The sequence below is a fragment of the Mastigoproctus giganteus genome, chromosome 6 (genome assembly GCF_048544385.1).
Source record: "Mastigoproctus giganteus isolate SK-2022 chromosome 6, ASM4854438v1, whole genome shotgun sequence".
Classification (NCBI taxonomy): Eukaryota; Metazoa; Arthropoda; class Arachnida; order Uropygi; family Thelyphonidae; genus Mastigoproctus; species Mastigoproctus giganteus.
Window position 1 is genome coordinate 29,018,212 of NC_143580.1, and position 26,152 is coordinate 29,044,363.

Here is a 26,152-nt window from a genome sequence, read left to right on the forward strand (position 1 = left end):
GAATTGGTGGATGCTGGATGTTGCATCCTAGAATTGTAAAATAAAATATGTAATAGTATATAAGACAACAATTAAAAAAAAAATAGAAATTGGTATTATTCTAATAAGTTGGTAGTTGTTTCAAAGAATAGGAAGAGTTCATTTTATACTATGATGGGTATTGTTACAATTATATTTTCAATAGGTTGATTTTAAAGTCACGTGATCCCTTAAACCGTAATGTTGCTTACGCATCAGGATGCTACGAGACTGAGAGTTCGGATTTTACTTAGTTGCTGAGTTAACATGCCTGTTAGAGCAGAGATTGTGCCTCCTCCTCCAGCGAATTCTCGGCAGCCAGGTGTTACGCGTTCTTTATTATACAATGGTTCAAAATTCCAGGGACATCAAAAAAGTAAAGGCAATTGTTATGATGTAGAGGTTGTACTACAGGTGAGTGCCATAACTAACTATAACCGTTTGTATCAAATAGGCTTAGTATCATTGGGTATTGGCCAGCGTTGGCTGTCACTAAAAGGCTACTGACCTCTTACCAGCTTTCATAAGCCCTTTATTATAGGATACTACTGTTCAGTTTTTCAATTTATTTTTGCATATTATATATAACTCTAGAACAATGTTTTATTTTAGAGATTGTGCTTTTTTTTCTCTTTTTTTTCATTTTATTTTAATGTTATTTTAGAAGGTGTTTGGGGGTAACCCGTGCCCCGATATCTTATAGCATATATGTTTCTGTGTAAGAAAGGAATAGACGACGCTGTTCATTTAAATTACAGGATCAAGTATCCTTGCTAAATAATCTCGCTATATTGCAAGAAGTTGTTTAGAGTATTGCTCAATTCGTTTCATCGAGACTGGGTAAAAAGCAATTGCAAAGTAGCTTTCGATTATTTGCCATTCATTCATTGATTAATTTGAAATGTATTGTCAATGTATAGATTCTTACTGCGCATGAATTTTCATAAAAGATACTCCAGTACTGATTTTTACATTTCACTTTCTTTGAATTCTGTGCATCCGAAGATTCAAAATTTTTCTTTTAGTTCGCATTTCATTGGTGTGTGGCTGTTGTAGAGAAGTCTGTTTTGTAACGGTGGGCAGTCTGGTGGAGGCGCTTCACCACCAATTGCCCCAGTATTGCCTTTTAAAAAGCACGGGTTCCAATTGACAAATGTATTACTGTTTATTGAAAACTTGTGATGTACTCTGATGGGGAATGGCTTTTAGTGGAGAGCCCTCCAAAATATGAGATTTATATATTTACAGCAGCCTTAGTTTGCCTGTAGCAATGTACAAAACAGGCTGTTGAGCCAACCTCTATTTAGAAGCATGTGGCTTTTTCCCACAATTTACATGAGTTGGACTAAACACTTAATACATTTCTTACACTGAGATTGTTGCATAATGAGATCCACAATATCAGATTGATGCATATATTAGCAGACCTAGTTTGTCTGTAGCCAGGTACAAAAGTGAGGTTATTAATCTAACTTAACCTGTATAGTAATCTTTTACTTGCATGAAGCTTTTTCTCTGAATTTACTTGAATTGGATTAAACACTTAATACATTTATTAAAATACTTAGCAGAAGTAATAATTATAATATAACAAAATATAATTATAATGCAGCAAAGCACAAATGGCATGCATAACATAATGTTTTTGAAAGTTTCTTTTTCTAAGCTTATTCTTAAAATATTGACTTTTTTTTTTAAATTTTACCTGTATCCAACTGTAATATCGACACTTATAGTAGACATTACAGTTGTATCTATCCTTGTAATCTTGACCCTCATTCATGTTTTTACACATCTGTATTTTTTTCCATGTCATTCTGAATACGATGCTGATCTTACTTATTGGCGTTTCAGCATTTTTAAATATGGGCACACAATAAATATAATAAAACCAACCAGTACCATAAAGCCTATTAACTGTTAATGATGACACATGAAGTTACTATGATTTGCACAGAAAGAAGACTACATTATGTATGCACAAGCATCAGTTGATTATATGTACTCCAAAAAGAAATTGGGTGAGGGCACACTTTTGATAAAACACTCAGAATGAGCCTAACTTGGAGGAATCTGACAAGATTACTGTAAACACCTGTTTACTTGCTGGACAACTAACTTCCAGAGGAAGTAGCCTGTTTAGAAAGCAGGCAATCTGGCTTAAAGCCAGATATGTAGTAACCCTAATTTTATCATATTAGTTGCCTGCATAATTGTCTACTAAGCCCAATTGTACAAAAAATGCACCTGTTACAATTTTAGCCATTATTAAAAATTGTTACATGGAGCAGTGGATGTGAATTTAGAAGTCGGCAAATGAGAAATGTGTACATTGTATGGAACATATTGCCAACAGCTCAGGATATTCTGTATTTAGTAACACAAATTATAAAGGCCTTTAAATTTCTTTTTCCATTTAACTTATTTCATAGGCAGTGTTAACTCATTGAGCCATCAGTAAGAATTTGTGTGGTACGGCATAGCAGAAACAAGAAGCCCACAATCAAGAATTGAATGTACAGTGAACTGCATTGTGCAATTACCAGATTTGCACTTTAAGTTGAAAGATAATCAAAATGGCAGGGAGAGGAGATTTGTTTACATTTTTCAATAGTTATCTCATTTAAAGTTTGAGTAGCAGCAGTGTTCACTCATGATTAGGATCAATCAATTTAAGGAAATGGTCAGGCAACGCTTTGAGTACTGCATACAGGTCAGGAGGCTTCATTTTAGGAAGGATGTAGATTTGCTAGAATGAGTACAGAGAAGGGCAATAAGATTTGTGAGAGGAATGAAGGTGGCTCTTATCAAGAAAGGCTTAAATTCTGTAAATTGCAGCATCTGGAGACTAGGCACCTGTGAGGTGATCCGATTGAGGTGTATAAGGCCTTGAATGGGTTAAGCGGGCTCAGTACTGATGGGATTCTTCCTCTTGCTGAGATTATGAACCTGAGGGGACATGAATTCAAATTGAGGAAGGACAGTTGTAGAATAGATGTTCAGAAATTTTCTTTTAGCCAGCGGGTGGTTGATTGCTAGAACGAACTTCCATCTGTCATTGTGGAAGTTGATAGCTTAAAGAAATTCATGGAAGAACTGGGCAAACTTTTAGATAGAATGGTTATGTGAAATGGGATTTTTTTTTTTTTTTGACTGATGCTGTATAAGCTTGCTTTTTTGCATCATATGCCTCTACTAATGCTAATTTGAGTCACATATCACTGAGTTTGAATGATAGAAGCAAAACGTTTTGCTGCTTTGCTAACCATAGTGAAGTCCTCAAAGAGCCCTCTGAGTTTTCCTCGGATGAGGGAATGTTGCATTTGATGATATTTCATTTACTTGGGCATCTTTACACTAAATAGAAATATAAATTTACTTACTCCAGTTCCTCCACTTAAACCACATTTGAGTGCCTTTCATCCTTTTAAATACAGAGAACTCTTTTTCGGTAGTTCTCAAGGTATTTTTTTTGTTTTTTGTTTTGAAAGTTCCTCTTCCTTTTTAGACACACTATTGTTTGATGTAATAGTTGTGACCCCCAGTAATAAAACCATGAAGTATGTGATGTAAGCACTGGGAAAACAAAATTGAAAGTAGAAGAGTGTTATAGGCCTAATGATTGTAAAGTGTATACCAAAGAGCTATACTGAGAAATAGTGGGCCAGCAAATCAGAATGTCTCATTCCAGACATTCTGATTAACTTTCCAGATGATGACTGGAATTTGTAGATTGGCCACTCCACTCACACACTAGCAAACTTCTGTGGATTTCCTGGGTGACTGTTTTCTACGGCAGAATGTTAGAGAAGCAACAAGAGGAAGCAGTATGCTTGATCACTGGCTATCAGCAGTGATTCTTCTTGCATTAAGAATCTGCAGGTAAAAGACCCACTGGGTGGCTGCAATCACAGTGTACCAATGTGGAATTTAATTAAAGATATAACTACTGTTAAGGGTAATAGCAGTTGTTACAGTAGTCAAGGGTAATGGGAAAGACTTTTGCTTTCATAAGGGTGACTACAGAGGTCTCAAACAGTTTTTAAATTGTGTGCAGTGAGATCAACTGATGATGTTACCAACAGCAAATTCTAATTGTGAAGTAATCAAAGAAGCTACTAGGCTTTTCATACCAACAGAGAAATACTTTTCAAGGCTTAGACCCTTAATTAGTGTCAGATGAACTATTGAGATATGTGTGCAGAGAAGAAAAGTGCATAGGATGCATATAAATTATCAGGTGATATTAGAAGCCTATGGTGGATATAAATTAGTCTGTAATCAAGTCACAAAGGAGGTTAGGTAAGCTAAGGCAGATTATGAGAAGTCTCTTGCAAAGAATGCAAAGAAAACCACAAGACCTCTATGCTTATATTAACAGTAGAAGGAAGGAATTGAATCTCATTGGGTCAGTTTCATGTCTATTGGTTAACTGTTGATGACCCTGCTCAGGTTGCGGACAAATTGAATAGCTATTTTGAATCTACATTCACACATGAGGAATTCTTTAGGGAAGGGGATGCCAGAAGATTTTTGAGGAGTTAAATGACTTTGTGATAACTGAAAGGAAAGTGGAGCTGAAATTGAGGATGGATATAAAAAAAGGCACTTGGGGACAGATGGAATCTATCCAATTATGTTAAGGGAGGCAGCATATTGGTATACCAGATGTCCGGTTTTTAAGGATATCCAGGAGGTGAGCAAAGGCTCTCCCGGATGATATGTGGCAACAGTGGCCCAACTTGCCGGTAATAGGAATGCTGGTGACGGGAATAATGTGTCACAACACGCAGTATATTGAACCCTGCTGAAAATGGGGCTGTGTAGCCGCAGGCCACTCTGAGTGCCCATGTGCCCATGCTAACCACAGTTCACCAGCAGCAGTATCTACAATGGGCATGTGAGCATCGAAACTGGACCTTAAGTGATTGGAAGAAGGTCGTTTGGTCTGATTAATCATGTTTCTTGTTGCACCATGTGGACGGCTGAGTACGTGTGCATCGTTTACCTTGGGAAGTAATGGTGCCTGGATGCACCGTGCGATGAAAACAAGTTGGTGGCAGTGGTGTTATGCTGGGATACCCTGGGGTCCAGTCATCCATGTTCTGGGCACTCTGTCTACCACCTACCTAAACATCATTGCTGACCAGGTACACCCTTTTGTGGAAATAGTCTTTCCCTCTGATGGTGCCGTCTTTCAGCAGGATAATGCGCCATGCCACACTGCCCGGTTGGTCAAGACTGGTTTGCGGAACATGAGGAAGACTTCCAGGTATTGCCTTGGCCTCCAAATTCCCCAGACATCAATCCCATTGAGCATCTGTGATTTGTGTTGGAACAGCAACTCCGATCTGCAGCATCTCAACCATAGACCTTAAAGTAGTTAAAAGATCTACTGGTTACGTATTGGTACCAGATACTACAAGGAGGTGATTATCCCTTTGTATAAGGCCATGGTTAGGCTGCATCTTGAGTACTGTACAGGTCTGGAGGCCTCACTTTAGGAAGGATAGAGATCTGCTGCAACCAGATTGGTGAAGGGAACAAAAGGGTGCGCTTACCTAGAAAGGCTTGACTTCTACAAATTGCAGTGTCTTGAGTCCAGGCACCTGCAGGGAGATCTGATTGAAGTGTTTAATGCCTTGAATGGATTGACTAAGCTGAATGTTAATGGAATGGCATGCTTTTACTTGCTGAGACTACACACATGAGCAGGCATAAATTCAAATTGAAGAAAATTGGTTGCAGGATAGATGTGCTGAAGTTTGCCTTCAGCCAGTGGGTGGTTGATTGTTGGAATGGGCTTCTATCTGTTTTTGTGTAAGTGAATGGGCTTAATAAATTCATGCAAGAACTAGACAAATTCTTGGAGCATATGGGTGGGTGAAGTGTTTTTTTTTTTTAGATGATGTATGTTCCCCCATAGGATCTTTAAACCTACATTCTGTCTTCCCAACATAACATTTCCCACAATTTGGACATTTGATCTCATATATAATTCCTCTTGTACCATTGATAGGTACAGAATCTTTTACCTTTGACACAGCTGTGTGCAGTCTCTGCCCCAGTAGCTACACAGTGTGTCTGAAAAGTCCACAGTATTTTAGAGATCCACTCTGTTAAGCCCGAATAGTAGAGAATATATACGGTAGCAGTGAATGGGTGAGAATGCTTCTCTTTGCCCATGTTCAACTTCTCAAATATGTTTGTCCAAATTCTTCTGGGGAAGCTGTGTTTTTAAAGATCCGCTGTAACACGTCTAATCTCCTCCAGTCTATCTTCGGAGGTGCTGCAATGGAACCCAGCCCTATCTAATAGGGCCCTGATTGCACTATTTTTATGATTGTTGGCTTGTTCTGTAATATGTGTATTGTCCCTGGCACATGGGTCTTCTATATACTCTCATTTTAACTCTGAGGCCATCCCTACAAACCAACACATCAAGGAAAGGGAGGGCAGCATCTATTTCCTACTCTGAGGTAAACTGAATGAAAAGAGCGAAACCATTGAGGAAGTTGAGAACATCATTCTCTTCTATGCTCTATATCAGGGGTCGGCAAACTACGGCCCACGGGTTAATATTGTTTTTTACATGAAAAAAATTAAAAGTAAATCAAATTATGCGCTGCAATAGCCGATAGTCGAGTTAAGAATAATGACCGCACATGGCGCTACTGGTGTCGTCTACCGTAGAACAAGTGTTGCCAGCATTTCTCTCAGTTTTGCTTTAGCTTTATTGTCTGTCACGGCACCCTCAAGACCAAATATGAAGAGAAAAGTGGACTTCGAATGTCGTGCTTTTAAAGCTGAATGGAGTGTGAATTATTTTGTCATAGAAATAAATGACAAAGTATCATGTTTATTATGTAATGACACAATAGCTGTGCGAAAAGAGTACAATATATGTCATCATTACCAAACTAAGCATGTTGCACAATATTCAAAACTCACAGAAAATCAACAGAAGCTAAAATTGGAAAGTTTAAAACGTAATGCATCATCACAATGCAATTTATTCGTTAAAATGATAATGAAGCAGTAACTAAAGTAAGCTTACGAATAGCTCATTTATTAGCCAAGAAAGGGAAACCATTTACCGATGGTGAATTAATTAAATCATGTTTGCTTGTGGCAGCGAAGAAATGTGTCCAGAAAAAATGGATTTGTTTCGATCTGTCAGTCTTTCGGTGAGAACAACTGTTAGAAGAGTTGAGGACATCGGGAGCCACATCAAGAGTCAATCAATTAAAAGACAAAGCAAAAAATTTCAAGTGGTTTTCGTTGGCTCTTGATGAGTCTACAGACATTACTGATACTGTCCAATTGTTGCTGTTTATTCGAGGAGTCAATACTGAGTTTGAGGTTACTGTATAATTAGCTTCTATGAATAGTCTGCATGGAACAACTACAGGCGAAGATATATTCAAGGAAGTCGAGAAAACGCTAACACAGTACAGTTTGCAACGGAATCAGTTAAAATGTGTTACAACTGATGGTGGTAAAAATGTGTGGAAAGGGGAAAGGATTAGTTGGACAAATTTTTAAGGCTTGTGAAGAAGCTAAATGTTCAAAACCTCTGGTAATTCATTGTATTATTCACCAGCAGGCTCTTTGTGGGAAACACCTCAATCTGTCATGTGTTACTGAATCAGTTGTTCCAGCGGTTAACTTTATTCGCTCTCGTGGACTTAACCATCGTCAGTTTTGTGATTTTTTTTTTTTTTTTATTAGAGATTTAAGCCGAATATCCTGATTGCCCTACCATACAGCAGTTCGATGGCTCAGCAATGGAAAAGTTTTATTAAGATTTTTTGAACTCAGAAGCAATAGAAATCTTTCTAAATGAGAAAAACTGCCCACAACCACTATTATCTAACAATGAATGGCTATGGAAATTAGCATTTGCTACAGACATCGTGAGATATCTTAACGAATTTAACTTAAAATTACAGGGGAAAACAGTGCTCATATGTGAAACATATTCTATCGTAAAGTCATATCGTCAAAAATTTGCTTTGTTTGAAACACAAATCACACTAACCAAGTTTGACCATTTTCCATGCTGTAAAAAATTTCAAATATTAGAGAAATCCCCATTCCCAAAAAAAATTCGTGACAGACATATTTTCTGAACTTAAACTACAGTTACAACGGTGTTTTTCGGATCTTGATGCAAGTGCCAAAGACATTTCCATATTTCAAAATCCATTTGGCTGTACAATTGAGGAGCTTCCATCAGACCTTCAATTGGAAGTGACTGATCTGCAAAATGATGATATGCTAAAGGTTAGGTCTAAAGAAATGGATCTAACCCAATTCTATAAATACCTTTCGGAAGATAAATACGGTCAATTAAAATCATATGCACGGGGATTTATATCTGTATTTGGGAGTACTTACCAATGTGAAAAGACATTTTCGAAAATGAAATATGTAAAATCACAATACAGATCATTATTAATGGATGACCATTTGCAAACAACTTTAATGATAGGAAGTACTAACTTCGAACTCCAGTATGATGAAATATTATCTCAGAAAAAACAATTACATTCATGGCATCAGTACAAAATTTAACCAGTTCTATAATATGTTTATTAATAAATGGAAATATTTTATTAATTTTTTTGTAAGTGTCAGCATGTGTATAAATATTATGTAAAATATCGCTTCCCAATAAAAAGATTTTGAACCTGTTTTTTTTTTTGTTGCTCTATGAGTAGAATCACCCATGTAAATATCTTCGAGCTTGCTACCTGGCCCGCCGAGCCTAAAAATTTTACGATCTGGCCCTTTCCAAAAGAAGTTTGCCGACCCCTGCTCTATATAATGGTGAACATATCATTGACATAATAGCATTTCCATGTATGCACTGGGGAAGGTGGAACAGACCATTAAAAATCCTCTAGATTCCAGTTTTTCCATGGCTAAGTTGGCAACAATGGCACTAATTACAGAGCCCATTGCTGTGCCGTAAACCTGTTAATACATAATTCCTTGATGGTAGTACTAGAAAGGCATAATTCAGCAAAAAACCACCACTATAAATATCTTTCATACCCAAGGAAATCTTTTCCCTTAACTTGTCAGCTCTCTCCAGTGCCATACATATGCTTGATGTATGGCACTGGAGCATAATCTTCACACTATGCTTGATGAGGATGCATGTTGAAGAAGGATAAATGACAGCATAGCCTCACAGTCTTCAATTACAGCAACAGTGAGTAAACAAAGGAAAGGAAACATAACAAAGGAAGTGGCCAAAACAAATTAGTACCCATCAGCTAACGAGGTACTATATGTTCATTTCAGAAAATGTAGAAAAATTCATGCTTATTTCTCCTTGATGAGATATATATTATTGCAAACAGCAGTGCATCATTTACTGTTTTATCTGGAGTTTTCACAGTATACCAATACCTTTCACATTTGGAGTCACCATAAAAAAATATAGTACCTGAGAGACACTATACAATAGATTATTATTTGAAATATGAAATTGATAGACACCAAATAATTATTTTATACACCCTGAAGTATATGCTGCTGCTGCTCAGTTTATTAGAAAGTTTAACATTATAGTATAGGTATGCAATTTTTAAATGGTACAATTTACCATTTCAGAGTGTATATTTTTTGAGGTTGCTTTAAACAAGTTTGACTTTATATGCAGCATAATATGATAAAAAAAAAAAAAAAAGTTTTATAAATAATTTTTTATGATCTTTGAAAGTATTAACATATTTTCTGGCCGATCAGCTTTCAAAACACCTACCCTTCATAGCTTCTGGACTAGCCAACCCATTTAGCTGTCAATCACAGTATCTACTTTTGGCCTTGCTTGTTATAATTGGTTCTCTGGAATATTTTGGCAAGCCCATGGTGGACAGAGACTGATTGGCAATTGCAAGGATGCCTTGGATATGTCTTGAAGGCTACCTGTAGTTGAAAAAAAAAAAAAAAAGTGGAGGATTTTGCTCAGATTTTTTTTTCACTGCAGATGTATTTTTCCTTTGCAATTGGCAAAAATCACAAATATTTAAAGTAATGGAATGGGAGAAGCGGTTACATTCTAGGCCAGTTGAAAAAGACAGGCTGCCAGGACAGTCATACAGTTTTGTCAATGATATACAAGAATCTTGATATCAGGAATAAGGTGATTATCCCATTGTGTAAGGCCAGATTTTGAGTACTGCATACAGATCTGGAGGCCTCATTTTAGGAAGGATGTAGAGCTGCTGAAATGAGAAGGGCAACAAGAATAGTGAGGGAAACAAAGGGGTGTCCTTACCAAGAAAGGCTTCAGTTCTGCAAATTGCTACATCTGGAGACTAGGCACCTGTTAGGTGATCTGATTGAGGTGTTTTAAGGATTTGAATGGATTGAGCAAGCTCAGTTGTATAGGATTTGCTGGGATTCTTTTTCTTGCTCAGGCTATGCACATGAGGAGGGCACAAATGCAAATTGAAGGATGGTTGCAGAATAGATGTGCAGAAGTTTGCCTTTAGCTAGCGGGTAATTGATTTCTGGAACAAACTTCCATCTGTTGTTGTGGAAGCTGTTAGATTAAATAAATTCAAGGAAGAACTAGACAAACTATTGGAGGGAATGGATAGGTGAAACCGAGAGAGTCTTTGTTTTATTTATTTATTATTATATATTTTTTTTTCAGTTGATGCTGTATAAGCTTGCTTTCTTGCATTATCTGCTAATGCTACAGAAAAAAATGCTTGAAATAAAGAAATATGAATTAGTTACTTAAATTATAGGTAGAAAGATGTGTATTTGTTTAACTTGCTGATAATTCAAGGGATCAGATTTTTATTTTATTTAAAGCAATCTGAAGCAAACACTTCTTCCTGAAATGGCAGTACATATCAGAGGGTAATGTTACATATGAACTTATAGTATAATTCTTGTGATGCTGGGATATGACAGGAATGAATTGTGGAACAGCTAGATGCAGAATTGGTAATTGCAGTTCAGCTTGATGTAGTGGAGTTAGAAATTGGCTTCCATAATTGTGTGACTGAAAGCTGCATATCTTTGATTTTAATTTCTTTATTGAGGTCTTTATAAGGTAATACAGTGGCTTCTGGTTTATCAGCCCTCATAACATGCAAACTGCATTTATGCCTGTGAACATTTCCACAGACATAAATGCGTGAAAAACAATGAATAGTCACACTATGACTAAAAAGTCGTGTTCTAAAAATCCTCAAAAACAAGAACAGCTGTTATAAACTATCTTTTTACCAGCATTTACCATTTTCTCATAAATTTAAGCATGATATAAGATATGAAGTTAAATTTGTGCAACTGTATATCCAATCCTATTTAACTATTAATATAAAAATATCTGTTTTTCGTTTTTTTTTTTTTTATATGGGTAAACGTTTAGGTACATTTGTTTAATAGTAAGATTTTAAAAGAGATTTTTATTTGAACACTTTGTTGCGGTTTTCATAACTCTGCTAAAATAATTGTAGAAAGTAAGTTTTTAAAGCTTTTTGGTCCCATTTTATAGAAGAGTTAGGAAAAATTGGTGATTCAATGTAAGAGTTTTTTTTTTTTTTTTTTTAATTGATACTTTCAAGGGTATCCCATATGATCAGTTAAACTATGCAAATTAATTGTTTGAAGTAATGTGCAAAAATAACTCAACTATGCATTACCACTTTCACAAAATCAGGTGTAGCTACACGTCTTACTGAGGAAATGGCATTTTAGCTCATTTCAGGTAGTCTGCATTTTGATGTGTGACCTGATTAATTCACTAAATTTGTTTTTATTCTCAGCTATGATGTTGCACAATTAATTTGCGCGGTTTACCTAATTGCTTATGGGTTGCTAACATTGTTACCAGATTTCAACTCACTATGAAGTGTCACAAGCCAAAAAATGTTGAGAAATACTGCTGGATATCATTAAGGCTTCTGATGATGATAATATTCAGTTATCAAATAATGTACAATATTATTTGATTAATGTATCATGCATACATTACTTAACTAATTTGCTGCTTCTTTCAATATACTTGGATAAATTTCATCAATTCTTGGTGCTTTGTTCTATTTCAATTGTAATAATATTATAGTCCCATTTATTTGTCATAGCCATCCAACTTACAGTTAGTATTAACTAGGCCGCTGGTATCCTCAAGTTTAAAATTCCTTCTCATGTGAATGGAGATTCAAAATATTTGTCTAGCTTATCAGCAACCAGTTCCAGATCATCAGTGCTAAAAGTTTTCAGCATCGTTCTCAAAAAATATATATAATATAATAATAATTGAACTATGGCTTCTCCTTTAAATTGGGAATATTTAAGAAAGTTGAGCTAATTTGTGAATGAAATCATTGCTCATTTCTAGTTAGCAAATTAGTTTGTCAGATGTGCTGGTCTATGTTGCATAAAATATGTGGAACACATGAAACAAAATGTTAAGATTTTGTTTCATGTGTTCCACACATTTTATGTAACATAGACCCAGCACATCTGACAACTAATTTGCTAACTAGAAATGCATAAAATTGCATAAAATGTGTTTCACATATTTTATGCGTTTACTAGTATATAACAGAGCTATGATGCTCAATACGTTCTACATTGATATCAATATTTGTAGAAGGATAAGAGAAATTTACCTCAATATGGTACATAGAACACTCAATATGATACTTAGAACAGAAGTGTTCTATGTATCATATTGAGGTAAATTTCTCTTATCCTTCTACAAATATGTATGCGTTTACAAAAATTGTTCCATGTGTTTGCAAAAAAAAAAAAAAAAATACATTGTAATGTTTAAGAAGATGCATACCTAATATTTACCTTGTGTTATAAAATCTCCAAAGAGTAACACATTTTCTTTGTGTACAGTGTGGATGTAATTTTTTAAAAATTTCAAATGGTGGGAAACATGATGAAAGCAAGTATATGAACAATGTGGAATGCATGGAAATAAATGAGAAAATAGATTAGCATTTTAAAGTGAAGATGATAGTATTGTACATGCTGAATGCTTATTTGCAGTTTATTACATGACATGATTTCCTCTGAGCTGCGTGATTATGTAGGTGATGGTTTAAAATTATTTCCCATATTTATTATTTCACTAGATTGTTTTACAAAACAATCTAGTGAAATAATAATTAAAAGAAAGAAAGAAAGAAATAGATGAGGAATAAAAACAGCTAGCATTATTAGTGAAATGGTACGAGGAAAAGAGGTAGTGATAGCAAAAGAAAATGACAGTTTGGAATCAAAGCGATTCCAAACTGTCCCATTGATAATTTTCTTATTATTAAAGGCTAAAAACTGGAGTAGTAGTAAGGGTATTAAAAGAGAATGTTGAACACTTGAAATAGGAAATCTTATCACCTGATTAATTTGTGCATTTTATTTAGAGGGCTGCTTGTCTTCCTGTCAAAGGGACAATTTTGTAGACATTTGCTACTGTCTAGAAAGAAAGAAAGGAAGAAAAAATTGAAATATTTGTTGTTGCATGTAACTAAAATGAAATGTTTTGAAGCTGTACTTGTTTCAATATGTATTTAATAAGTATTTTCAATAAGTATTTAACTAAACTGGTAGAACAGTGGTAACCTCTGGCAAATCTACTTAAATATGAGGTTAGAAGTGGTAAAAAAAAAAAAATGATATAGCAATTATCAGTTACAAAATTTGAAAAATGCAGTCAGTTGTCACTAGTGAGTGACATTGGAGCTTGTTCATATTCAGTTCTGATCCAGAAGTAGTTGAAAGAAGAAGAAGAACTCTTTATTGCATGCAAAACGCACATGCCATACACAATACCCTTCATGGCTACAAGCCAGGGGTTAATAAGACAACTTAAAAGAATTTCTGAATCACAAACTTTTTTTTTATATATATATAAACCCCAAACACAAGAGGTATTAGAACCTATAGTACTTAGTAATGTGCTTGGGTTGGATGTTGAGAAGACGAAAGAAGATATTTGTTGACATTGGACTTGAACTTCTGTAGACTGTAATTTTCAGGAAATACGTATGAAGGAAGGTTGTTCCAGAAAACGGCAGTTGAATGAATAAACAAGGAAGATGAAAAGTTGATTCTTTGAGTTTGAAGTTGGCTGGTGGTGGCACATGTTCGGACTGTTTTGAAAGAGAGAGCAGGAATTATAGAAGCCAATTCAAAAGAACAGTGCCCATGGAAGTATCCGTAGAAGAGGCATGCAGCAGAAACAGTATGTCTATGAGACAGCGAGTGGAGAGACTCTGTTAGAGATGAATCATTAATTAACCTAACTGCCCTCTTCTGAATGGAATCAAGAAGCCTGAGAGAGGTTTTGGGGGCACCACCCCAGAGGTGGGAACAATATTCCATGGCAGGGCGGATTTGCGATTTATACAGAGTGAGCAGCTGTTTGGAAGAAAAGTAACGCCGAGAGCGAAAGAGAAAACCAAGTTTTTTAGATGCAGAGGAAGCAATATTTGTGATGTGCTTGTGCCAAGAGAGATTAGAAGTCAGGGTAATCTCCAAAAGAGATATATCATTTTGCCTAGAAATTGGAGTGTCACTAAAGATAAGCATAGGAGCAGAAGAATCCTTTTTGTGAGATATAAGACAAGACTGAGTTTTAGAAGGGTTGAAATCAACTAAGTTTTCTTTGCCCCACTAGAGAATTACCTGAACATCGGCATTTAAGGAATTGGTAGCAGATTTTCGAGAAGTTGGAGCTGATTGAGCAGGGCAAGGTTTCTCAAAATGGAAAGTGGAATACAATGTGCTACCATCGGCAAAACTATGGAAAGGATTTCCAGTCAATGGAAGAAGGTCATTAATATACAAGAGGAAAAGACTGGGGGAAAGAACTGAACCTTGGGAGACACCGGCATTAGTGGAGAAGTTAGAAGACAGAGAGCCATCTACCATCACCCTTTGTGGGCGATCAGAGAGAAAACTGGATAACCAATTACTAAAAACAGTTGGCAAACCATAAAATGGAAGCTTGTTTAGAAGACCTTCATGCCAAACACGATCGAAAGCCTTTGAGATGTCAAGAGCAACTACTTGTGTTTCACCGAACCTTTCCATTGAATTAGTCCATAAATGGGTAACATAAGCCAGAATATCACCAGTGGATCGACACTGATGGAATCTATACTGGCGATCGTTGATCAGACAGAAGGTTTCCAAGTAGTTTAAGAGTTGGTGGTTAATTGATTTCTCCATTACTTTAGAAAGAGTAGAAGTAATTGCAATGGGATGATAATTGGATGGGAGTGATTGTCACCCTTTTTAAGAATTGGCTGGATATGAGCAAATTTCCAAGCAGAAGGAAAAACACCTTTGGAAAAAGAAAGTGAGAAAAGGCAGCAAAGAATAGGAGTAAGTTCAGGAGCACAGGTTTTGAGAACAAGTGGAGAAATACCATCGGGACCTGGAGCTTTCTTAGCATCAAGATTCGTCAAAATCCTTCTGACATCCTTTTGACAGAAGACCACAGGAGGCATTGAATGGAGCGTGTTGGGAATGGTGGGAGGTGTTTTACCAAGATCATTAATACATGAGTTGGAAGAAAAATGGGATGCTAGCAGGTCAGCTTTATCCTTGGCTGAAGTGACAACAGAACCATCTCGTTTGGACAGAGGTGGGAGCAGAGATGGACAAAAGTTACAGCCAATGGCTTTGGCAAGAGACCAGAATGCTCAGCTACCATTAGGGCAAGAAGCAAGTTTTCTACTCTTAGCCTGTTCAAACTCTAGTTTGGACTGATTAATAACTGCTTTACAATTGTTGCGAACTTTAGTGTAGTCAGAAAATGAAACTGAAGAATTAGAAACAAGCCAATTACAATATGCAACATTCTTCTCTTGAACAGCCCTAGCACATTTATTGGAAAACCAAGGTTTAGATAAAGGACGAGATTTTAAAGTGGAGTGTGGGATAAAGGATTCCATTCCTGCAAGAATAATTTTGCTGACACGATCTGAGCAAACCTTGACATCAGAAGTTTTGAAACGGTATTCCTACCAAGGAAAAGAAGAAAAGAAATCTTGCAGGTCATTACATTTTGCATTCTTGTAATGCCAAACAACACGTGGTTGGGAATAGCCATGAGATAAAGGCTCCATTGGAGAAGAGACAGTCACCAAGTTGTGATCTCAAGTGCCTAAAGGACCTCTCACTTCGACCATGTACTTAAAAGGGTTGTTTGTGAGAAAAAGATCAGCACCACCGAATACGGACGATACGGAAAGGTCAGGGAATGACCACCGCATATTCCCAGAGCAATATGGACTTAGTTGCTAATGCTCCTAAAAACCAAACAACAACAACAAAAAGATCAAGCCTGTTGGCTGTATGATTAGGATTATCCGGTATTCTTGTAGGTAAATGAACAATCTGTGCAAGTTCATTAGTAATTACAAAAGCCTCAGCATCTCGACCAGCTGGGTCGGTGTGACTAGAAAATGGAAGCCAGCTGGAGTTGTGAACATTAAAATTACCAAGAAAAATTGGACTGGAGAAAGTCAAGTTGCAGTGAGAGGAAGTCAAAGAGCTCCAAGTGATTAGTGAAGTTGGGAAGAACAGTAGAGGCAACAGATGAATTTGACGCAATGAGATAAAGAGATTTTAAGCCAGAGAAGATCAAAGAGAGGAGATTCCAAATTGCCAAGTCTCTGACAGGGAATATCAGACGGACATATGCACAAGGTGAACATACCACCTTTGAGGCGAAACGAATCATACAGCGAATAATTTGGGCATCTGAGATGAGCAGTAGTTGAATCAACCGATAACTGAGATTCTGTCAGAAAAAGTATACGGAGTTTGGCAGACTGCAAGTGGAAATGGACATCGTTGAGATTAGAATTGAGACTACGTATATTTGTGAAATGAATTAGGAAGTGCTTGGGAGGTTTAGATCTTTTCACAGATAAGCATGCTCTATTAGTTTGACAATTCCTGGTGTATTAAGTAGTAAGAAAAAGTAGGTGGGACATGCTGTATGAAGTAATGAAATTTTTGGATATGGCGCACACATGGTAAGAATATACCCAGATCCTTGACATAACGTGGCCTCGACAATGCTCCCCGCATACACACTACTCAGACTCCCTCCAGTCACTAACTTGCAGAGTAGAGGTAGCAAGATTGTACACTAGGTGATCCGGAAGCCTCCTAGAGAGTTACCAATAGGTTTGGTCCGGTGTACTAACTAGCGGCCGGCCTGTGAACACCATTTTAGAGCTCTACCCTTGAAATGTAAGGAATATTGGATCTTGCCACGATGTTCATATCCTCAAAAGTCATCAATTATACTGCATGATGGAAGAAATAGGGAAGGGTTGACCGGAACTTAGCTCTACAGACTAAACATGGGTTCCACCACTTCAAGCCTCCAATAAGCAAAGTGGTGGTAAGAAATCCAAAACAATCTAGGCAAGCTGATAACTCTAGATTATTTTCCAGATTATATTATTGTGTGGAAAGTACGTTCCTTTCTTCTGTTTTTCTAACTCTTGGAACATTATCCTCGCATGTTGGAAAAGCTCTTTGCATTTCTTTCTTCTGGTTGAATAAAGCATTTTGCTTGTTCCTTTTAATTTTATGCCTTTTGAAAATTCAAATATAGCACTTCAATCAAACTTTTCCCACATCCATTTACTCCTTGATATGTTGAAGAATGGGTTGTGTAACTTGATAACACCAACAGTTTTTAAATCTTCCACTTTCATTTTGGAAGTTGATTACCATATTAGACTAAATCAAAAAGATAATTCCAGTGTAATTATAGACAGCACCTTGACAGATGCTGTCTATAATTGAACATGGATAGTGCTAGAGCTTGATTCCTTTCCTTTTGAAAGAGAATAGAGTATCTACCTGTGGTGCTGCTACAGTTTAAACAGAAATGGAGAAATATACAGTACAAAAAGAGCAAAATGCATATTTTGGATAGAATAAATAGTCTGTTGTTTAACTCTAGTGGAATTTTCATATAAGGTTTGGCATAAGACTTGTAGCTACCAGGATATTAATGTGCACCGTGGTAAGAAGACTGGCAGGCATGCCATAAGTGAGGAAATTGTTGAGGAAGTGAGGACACAGTCCGAAAGAATAAATGTAGTGAATTAGCATAGAACTTGGTATATTATAAAAACAATCATGAGAGTTGAGTAAGTGGTTTTATCTAAAACCATACAATTTGCAGACAGTACAAGTCATTATGACTGATGACAAGATCAGGCAACACTATGTAGACTTGATTACTAAGATGTCAGGTGTTTACTAAGATTGCTGCAAATTGTAAAAAGAGGATATGCCCTGCTTTTCACAGAAAGAACAATCACTGGTTCATTTTATTAAAATATGTGGAGAATTATCTGATCTTGCGGATTCCAGTAACAGTGTGCTTTTCCAACAAGATGGCACACCTCTTCACTTGCATAAAGATGTTAGAAGCTATTTGGATCTTCACTTTTCAGGTTGACAGGTGGGGAGCACAGGTCAAACTTTGTGGTCTTTGCAACCTCCACTCCTGCTAGAAGTAAACAGAACAATGAAGTATCATAGATGGGTTGAGCTTAGAAACCACTGTCAGGAAGTCATCATAGAATGCTATAATAGCAGATCTTTTTGTAGGACTGCAAAAAAATTGCAACACAACAGTGAGTGTTATAATCACCAAATAGAAACATCATGGTGCTATTACTGCCAGGACACATTCAGATAAACTAGAAATTGACGGGAAGAGACTAGCATGCTCAGAAGAGTGGTATGGTACATACCTAGGTTCCTTCAGTCCTTGTTAAATACTTTTAGCCAAGGGTTCATAGAACTATTATGGAGCTATGCAGCAACTGATTTTATGAAAGAGCTGCAGCACATAGTGCGTAGTGTACACTTGCCTGGTGCACAGCCCATAGGAATGTTAGAAAGCCGTGTTATGGAGTAATAAATCATGGTACATCAGTTTGCCAATCTAATAGCAGTGTTTGGGTCTGGTGGGTGCCTATAAAATATTTTACCAGAGTGTTCTGACAGGGCCTGTAACCATCTGGGATTGTTTATTATTCTTGGAACAGTGAATTTGCGATTCAGAACATTGACATTCTAGACAATTCCACTCTTCCATATGCTATGGCATCATTATGGGAGCCGACCGGGCTAGCCAGGTGGGTAAAGTGCTTGCCAGGGGCAACCGAAATGTCGCAGGTTCGAATCCCGCCTCGGGCTTGGATCAGTGTAAAATGCAAAAACTTTGGGAGGTGCATTGTGGCCAGAGAAGCCGATGCACTAACAAAAAAAAAAACATTATGGGGAGAGCCCTTTTTTGTTTCAGCATATACTGCATGCCTATAATGGCTTTGTTTGAAGACCTAGGTGTGCAAAAACCTCCTTGACTTGCCCAGAGACCCAATGCCAACACCACTGAACTTCCTTAAATGGGAATACAGACTTTGGGCCAGAGCAACATGCCCACAATTAGTACCTGAATTGACCACTGTTGAAGGAGGAATGGACTAAAATACCACCTTCTCAAAAATTGGTTCAGAGTTGACTGAAGATGGTACAATGTGTAATTTAAGGCAAAAGAGTGGCCAGTGTGCTATTAAATATTGTATCAATAAATGGTTCTTTGAAACATGCAGGTTGTCCTGTTACTTTGGCTGATAGAGTATAACAAATGACGTAGCCCAGCGGTCAGGAGCAAGAGTGTATAGCACGCGTTCCTTGAGTGGACCGGGGTTCAAGCCCATGACTACTAAATACGATAAATATTTGCATTGACGATTTATTGTAAACTCTACTGACTTGGTTGTTGTGCCGGAGTATAAACTGGACAAAAAAAATAATAATAAAAAAAAAAAAATACGTGCACCTATGACTGATATTCTAAGAGGAAATACATGCACATGCTTAATTTTCATGCTCCTAATAACTTTTAAACTTTAAAATAAAAATGGATGGTAGTTTTTCTTATTTATATATATGTTTTTTCTTTTTCAGTAGAATTAATAAAAGATTTGTTTAGCTGAAAATGAAGTGTAAAATATTTTTACCATTAATAAAAAAAAATCAAGCATTGGTATACTCTAAGCATAATTAAAAAAAAAAAAAAAATCAACATCTCTGGTGCCACTGCTGCTGATTTAAATTCCTTATGTTCTGGGTATCTGAAATTTTGTTTTCTAGATCAGAGTTTGAATCATAGTTATTATTAGCTGCTTTAGGTTAATGAGTCATTTTTGGTGTTATGCAAGTGTGTTGCTTATTTAGACTCTGAGCCAAAAAAAATTTGTACTAAATTAGTTGTTGAAACAGACAGATTGTTTTTGATTATTCATCCTGTAGTTTAATGAAGAGTAAAATAAAATTCTAGTTAGCACAATTTAAAATTGTTAGGTTTTCTATGCCTCTTAATTTTTAATGATAATTGCAACTTTTTTTGTACTATGTATGCCCCATTTTGATGTAAGTGTTGCTCTTCCTCTAGGAGTCTTTTTTTTTTTTTTTTCTTGATTAATATTTTAAAAAAAAAACGTATACTTTTTTATTTTATTTTATACTCTGGGACAACTGTGTGGCCAGAGGATGTTTATGAACATGCTGTTAGATGCTCTTCAAATTATGTGGTGTTAATTTCTTGAAGGTTGGGTTTTCATGTTGGCCCTGCTGTCTGCAGGTGGAAGAAACATAAGCTCTTTGTCTTTTGTTCCACTTTTATTCCTGTGTGTTTTACTTGGGAAAAAAAATTCTAGAGGCTTATCTATCCATACATAGGCAATGGGATTTTAACAGTTGCATCTTCTTAAATTAAAATGATTGCAACTTAAAGATGGCTTTAAAGAAAAGATTTAAATTAATTTGATCGTTACTCTAAACTTTTAATTTAGGAGGCGCATAGTGAATTTATTGTGCAAAACAAAAACAACACAGGAAAGAAAATATTTATGGTTTATGATTCTGTATCTGTATTGATCTATTGCACAGCCTTGGAAGTGGTTACTATAGAGATTTCAGCAATATCACTACTAAATGAAGAGGTTTAAACCCAATGGCATAGCCAGGGTAGTGTCAGCAGGTACATTGTACCCCCCTGATGCCAAAATCTGATAGTGGCACTTTTTATCATTAGGCAATTGCACCTTTTTTTGTGAATGTACCTGCTGACAAAAAATCCTGGCTACGCTACTGTTTAAACCTCTTCATTCATTTAGGAGGGATGTAAGCATGTTTGCTGATGCTTTTGGGCCACTCTTAGGTACTTTGGAAAACTACTTGTTTTGGAGGGGGATCTCTCTCTCTCTCTCTCTCTCTCTCTCTCTCTCTCTCTCTCTCTCTCTCTCTCTCTCTCTCTCTCTCACACACACACACAAATACATCAATACCAGTGGTATTATTAAAAAAAAAACTTGCATGTGCATTAATGCTGTGAATATAGTGAACAAATTTTATGAATTTGAAGTATTGGTTATGTCATCAAACACAAACATCGGAGGGATTTTGGAAATGTGCTAGTCAGACCTAACAGATGCAGAATTTGAATACGGGAAATACAATGTATATAGGAAAAACGGACAGGACTGGAGAGGTTAGTTAAGAAGCACATATGATCTAAGCCAGTACACCCAGTTGATGGAGGTGGCCAGGACAATATTGAGTCAGACTAACATAACCACTAGGAAAACAAAAATGAGAGTAGTAGTGTGTTATGGACCTAATGATTATGATGAGTATAATGAATGGCTATACAGACAAGTGGGCCAGCAAATCAGAATGTCTTATAATGGGAATGTTAACTTTCTGGATATATACTGGAAATTGTGAGTTGGTCACTTGTACAGTAGCAAGACTTTTGTGGATTTATTGGATGACTAATTTCTACACCAGCATGTTAGAGAGGTGCCGAGAAAAAGCAATACTCTTGATCTGATTATCAGCAGTGCTTCTTTGTGAATTAAAAATCTGCAGATAAAGGAATGTAAGTGTAACTACTCTCAAGGGTAATGGGAAGGGCTTTGGTGTTTGTAAAGGTGACTGCAGTGGTCTTGGACAAAATTTAAAATCTTTTCAATGTGACCAACTGATGTTTACCAACAGCAAATTCTAAATGGGAAAAATTCAGGGAAGTAATCATAGTAGCTGTCGGGCTTTTTTATACCAACTAGGGGATAATACTGTTCAATGTTTAGACTTAAGTGGATGTCAGAAGAACTGATGAGACTATTGGCAGAGAAGAATGCATGGGATGCTTATAAAATATTAGGAAAGGCAGAAATCTACAGCAGGTATAAACTAGTCTGCAATCAAGTCACAAATTTAGGCAAGCCAAAGTAGATTACGAGAAATCTCTGGCTAAGCATTCAAAGTAGCAATGACTTCTTTACTTATGTAAACACTGAAGAAAAGGAAAGAATCACATTAGTCCACTAGATATGAATGGTTATTCATATTAGACCAATGACAGACCAACTGGTGATCAGGTTGCTGACAAATTGAATAGATATTTTGCATCTGTGTTTACACATAAGAAATTTTTTAGAGACGAGGGATGCCAGAAGCATTATAGGATCTAAATAATTTTTTGATAAATGAGAAGAAAGTGGAAGAGAAATTGTTGAAGAATAAATAAGCACCTGGAACAGATGTTTGTTTGTTTGTTATTTGGTTTTTAGGAGCATTGGCAACTAAGGCCATATTACTCCGGGATATGCGGTGGTCATTCCCTGACCTTTCCGCATCCTCCGTATTTGGGGGTAACGGGCTCGAACCCCGGTCTAATCAAGAAGCATGTGCTACACACTACTGTTCCTTCCCACCTGGCTACGGAGGCGCCGCCTGGAACAGATGGGATCTATTCAATTATATTGAGAGGCATCACAAGAGGTCAGCAAACCTTTGGTCATAATTTTGAGGGCATCCTTGGATTCAGGGAATATCCGTGTGAAGTCCTTGTGTACTAACTGTGTGGTACCACACTGAGGTTAATGAAGAAGAATCAAAAAGTCTGGGATAATTGTGCAGTCTGAATCAAAAATCCAGTTTTTTTGATTCAGATGAAGCAGTGATAATGTGCAGAGACAAATATAAATACTCACAAATTTTGCAATATTGTGTTTTTAGATTTTCTTCTTGCTGCATTTCATCAAGGCCAGTACAACAGTCTTCTTTGCTACTCTGTTCTGGTCCTGTAACACTATATTGCACATAACATTTCACACAATATGAATGAAATCAGTGATAGTTAAAAAAAAAAAAAAAAATATATATATATATATATATATATAATAAATCATCCATGAGTGAAACAAGTATAGAAGAGTGACTAAAAGAAAATCCAAAAGTGATATTTAATTTATATTTTAGTAATTATATGGCAACTTTTACTATAAGAAGTTTCAAGTAGAATTGCTATAAAACAAGGAATGCTTCACTGCATGTAATTATTGTGAATTTTTTCACAATAACCACATGCAGTGATAAATAAAGGTGTGAAATAATCACAAATAAGCACTTCAAACAATATGCTTTTTAAGGCAAAGACAGGCATATTCTTTACCATAAAAAGGCCTTATCTGAAGGATGTTGTCAAAATACTTCTACTTTTATATTTGATTAATTATATAATATTTAGTTTATCAAAGTTCTGAACTGCTCATGATTTGATGCCTAATTATGTATAATTATTACATGTATTGATTTCCATATTTATTTTCAGCATGTTGATGAAGAAAATTCCTATCTCTGTGGTTATTTGAAGATAAAAGGTTTAACAGAAGAATATCCAACTTTAACAACATTTTTTGATGGAGAAATAATTAGTAAAAAGTATCCCTTTTTAACAAGAAAATGGGATGCTGATGAAGAAGTTGATAAAAAACATTGGGTATAATAAGTTTTTTTTTGTAAAAACTTTTGGCTGTAAATTATTCTGTGAATTATTGTTTATTTTATAATATACAAAATTGCATAATGAGATTTAATGCGTATTCAGTGAAGCAGATACATGTTAAGAATATTGATAGTACTATACTTATATTCTTCATTTGTGTTCCGAATTCTGTAGTTAATTATGACAATATCATTCTGTTAGTAATAAATGATTTTAATAACAACATAATGACAACTCGTCTATAATATCAGTTAAGTTTAAAATATTGACATAAATTTGGCCATTTTACCTTTGTTACAATATAATTTCAAAATTGCATATCTCACTCTTCAAAGTCATCTTTTGCTTCTTGTATGGGGATGTAATACATTAAAATCTGCATTAAGAACTACTGTTTACTTTAATTCAATTATTTCTGCTCTTTCTTTTAAAAGTTGTGAAATTTTATTACACTGCAGGCATGTGCATCTCCCTTATATAGAAGGTAATGAAACTAAAATCTACAGTCCTAGGTGGCAATGTTACACAGCTATTATTTATGCTATATGTATACATGCATCAGTTTAATTCAACCATTCCTTGTTTCTGTTTATTGTACTGCACTGAAAATTGGTTTTCAGTGCAGTATACGCTTCCACAATGAAGTGTGTTCACAATAAGAAATTTACAGTTTCTAGTAGTGTTTACTTTTTGAGGGCTCAAAGTATTAACTTTTGAGAATTTAACAACTCGCATGTGTGTTATCCTCTGCTTGAGAATGTTGATTTCATTTTGAATTCCAGCCAGCTTGCATCATTGTGTTGCAAAGATTAAGACGTTTTTATGTAATACAATAGTACTTTTACAGTTGTCAGCAAGTGAAAAGATATTAAATATTGATGATAAATTGAAAGTTATTAGAGAGAGAGATATAAAATGGAGAGAAATGTATTGTTGCTTGTGAATTTGACTCATTGAGCCTGACAGTGTATACAATTTGAAATACAAATTAAAAAAATTAGTCATTCACAGAAAAATTAATCATTTATAAACTTGAATATTCTAATTTCTACAATGCTCTTTTGAAGTGACTTCACTGCAAAGGAATGAAAATATTCCAGTAAGTGGTCCAATTTTAATGATTAAATCTGATCATTTTACCAAATTATTTGGAACAGAACATTGTGTTTCACTGGTTGAATAGAATGATTTAAGTTGTATCACAACATATATTTCCAAAACATGTTTTGAGCATCTTGCAACCAGTAGAACAAGGGATAATATGAAGTGTTAAATCTCATTTTCAAAAATTGATTTTGCTTAAAAGAGAAGAAAGAAATGGTGCACAATAGCATTACTGGATGCAATAGAAAAGGTATGAAAAAGATATCTGAGAAGGCCATCAACAATACATTTCATCATTCAGGTTTAGTAATGATAAAAGCCGACCTAGCTAGCCGGGTGGGCAAAGTGCCTACCTGCCAACCCAAAGGTCGCAGGTTCGAATCCTGCCTCGGGCTTGGATCAAAGCACTGCAAAAACCTTGGGAGGTGCATTATGGCCACAGAAGCCGATGCGCCAATAACTACCAAAAAAAAAAAAAAAAAAAGTAATAATAAAGTACATCAATATCAGTTTCAACAGAATCACTCCTAGATCGATTCTGTTGAAATTGATAATGATGTGGAAGACTGAATTTTCTTTATCAGAATGGATTTGGAAAAAGAAAAAAAATCAGATTTAAATCAATATGATTTAGATGCTTGTGCTTAATATTGAAACATAATTACATTGAAAATTTTAACAAATGATGACATTTCTTTTGAATTGAAATATCAAATGAGTGAGTGAGTAAGTCCATTTTATTAAAATATGTGGGAGAATTATTTGATCTCACAAATTGCAGATTTCAGTAACAGTATGCTTTTCCAACAATATGGCACACCTCCTCACTTGTATAAAGATGTTAGAAGCTATTTGGATCTCCACTTTTCAGGTGGAGATCCACTTGACAGGTGGGAAGCACAGGTCAAAATGTGGCTAGCTTGTTCACCAAACTTCACACTGCTGGACTTCTTTTTGTGGAGTGACGTTAAGGACCAGATATACATGCTCTCCCTTGTAAGAATGCCTCAGATATAGCACTGCTTAGTTGTAATATCAGGAAGAATACTGCAGTCCTCAATGATGCCATAATCTAGTTTGACTGTATACACTTACACTTTAACAACTAATGAAATTAACTTCATACTCACTAACAGAAAA

The 26,152-nt window shown here is 35.9% G+C and overlaps 1 protein-coding gene across 1 annotated transcript in view; it reads left to right on the forward strand.

Annotated features, from left to right (window-relative positions):
- Positions 1 to 262: 262 nt before the first annotated feature.
- LOC150084122 (glucose-induced degradation protein 4 homolog) overlaps positions 263 to 26,152 on the forward strand; it is a 59,582-nt gene continuing 33,692 nt past the window's right edge. The window contains exons 1-2 of the mRNA XM_090375045.1: positions 263 to 432; positions 23,735 to 23,902. Coding sequence (XP_090231171.1) covers positions 286 to 432; positions 23,735 to 23,902 — 315 coding nt within the window. The 5' untranslated portion in view covers positions 263 to 285. The remainder of the gene's footprint in view (positions 433 to 23,734; positions 23,903 to 26,152) is intronic.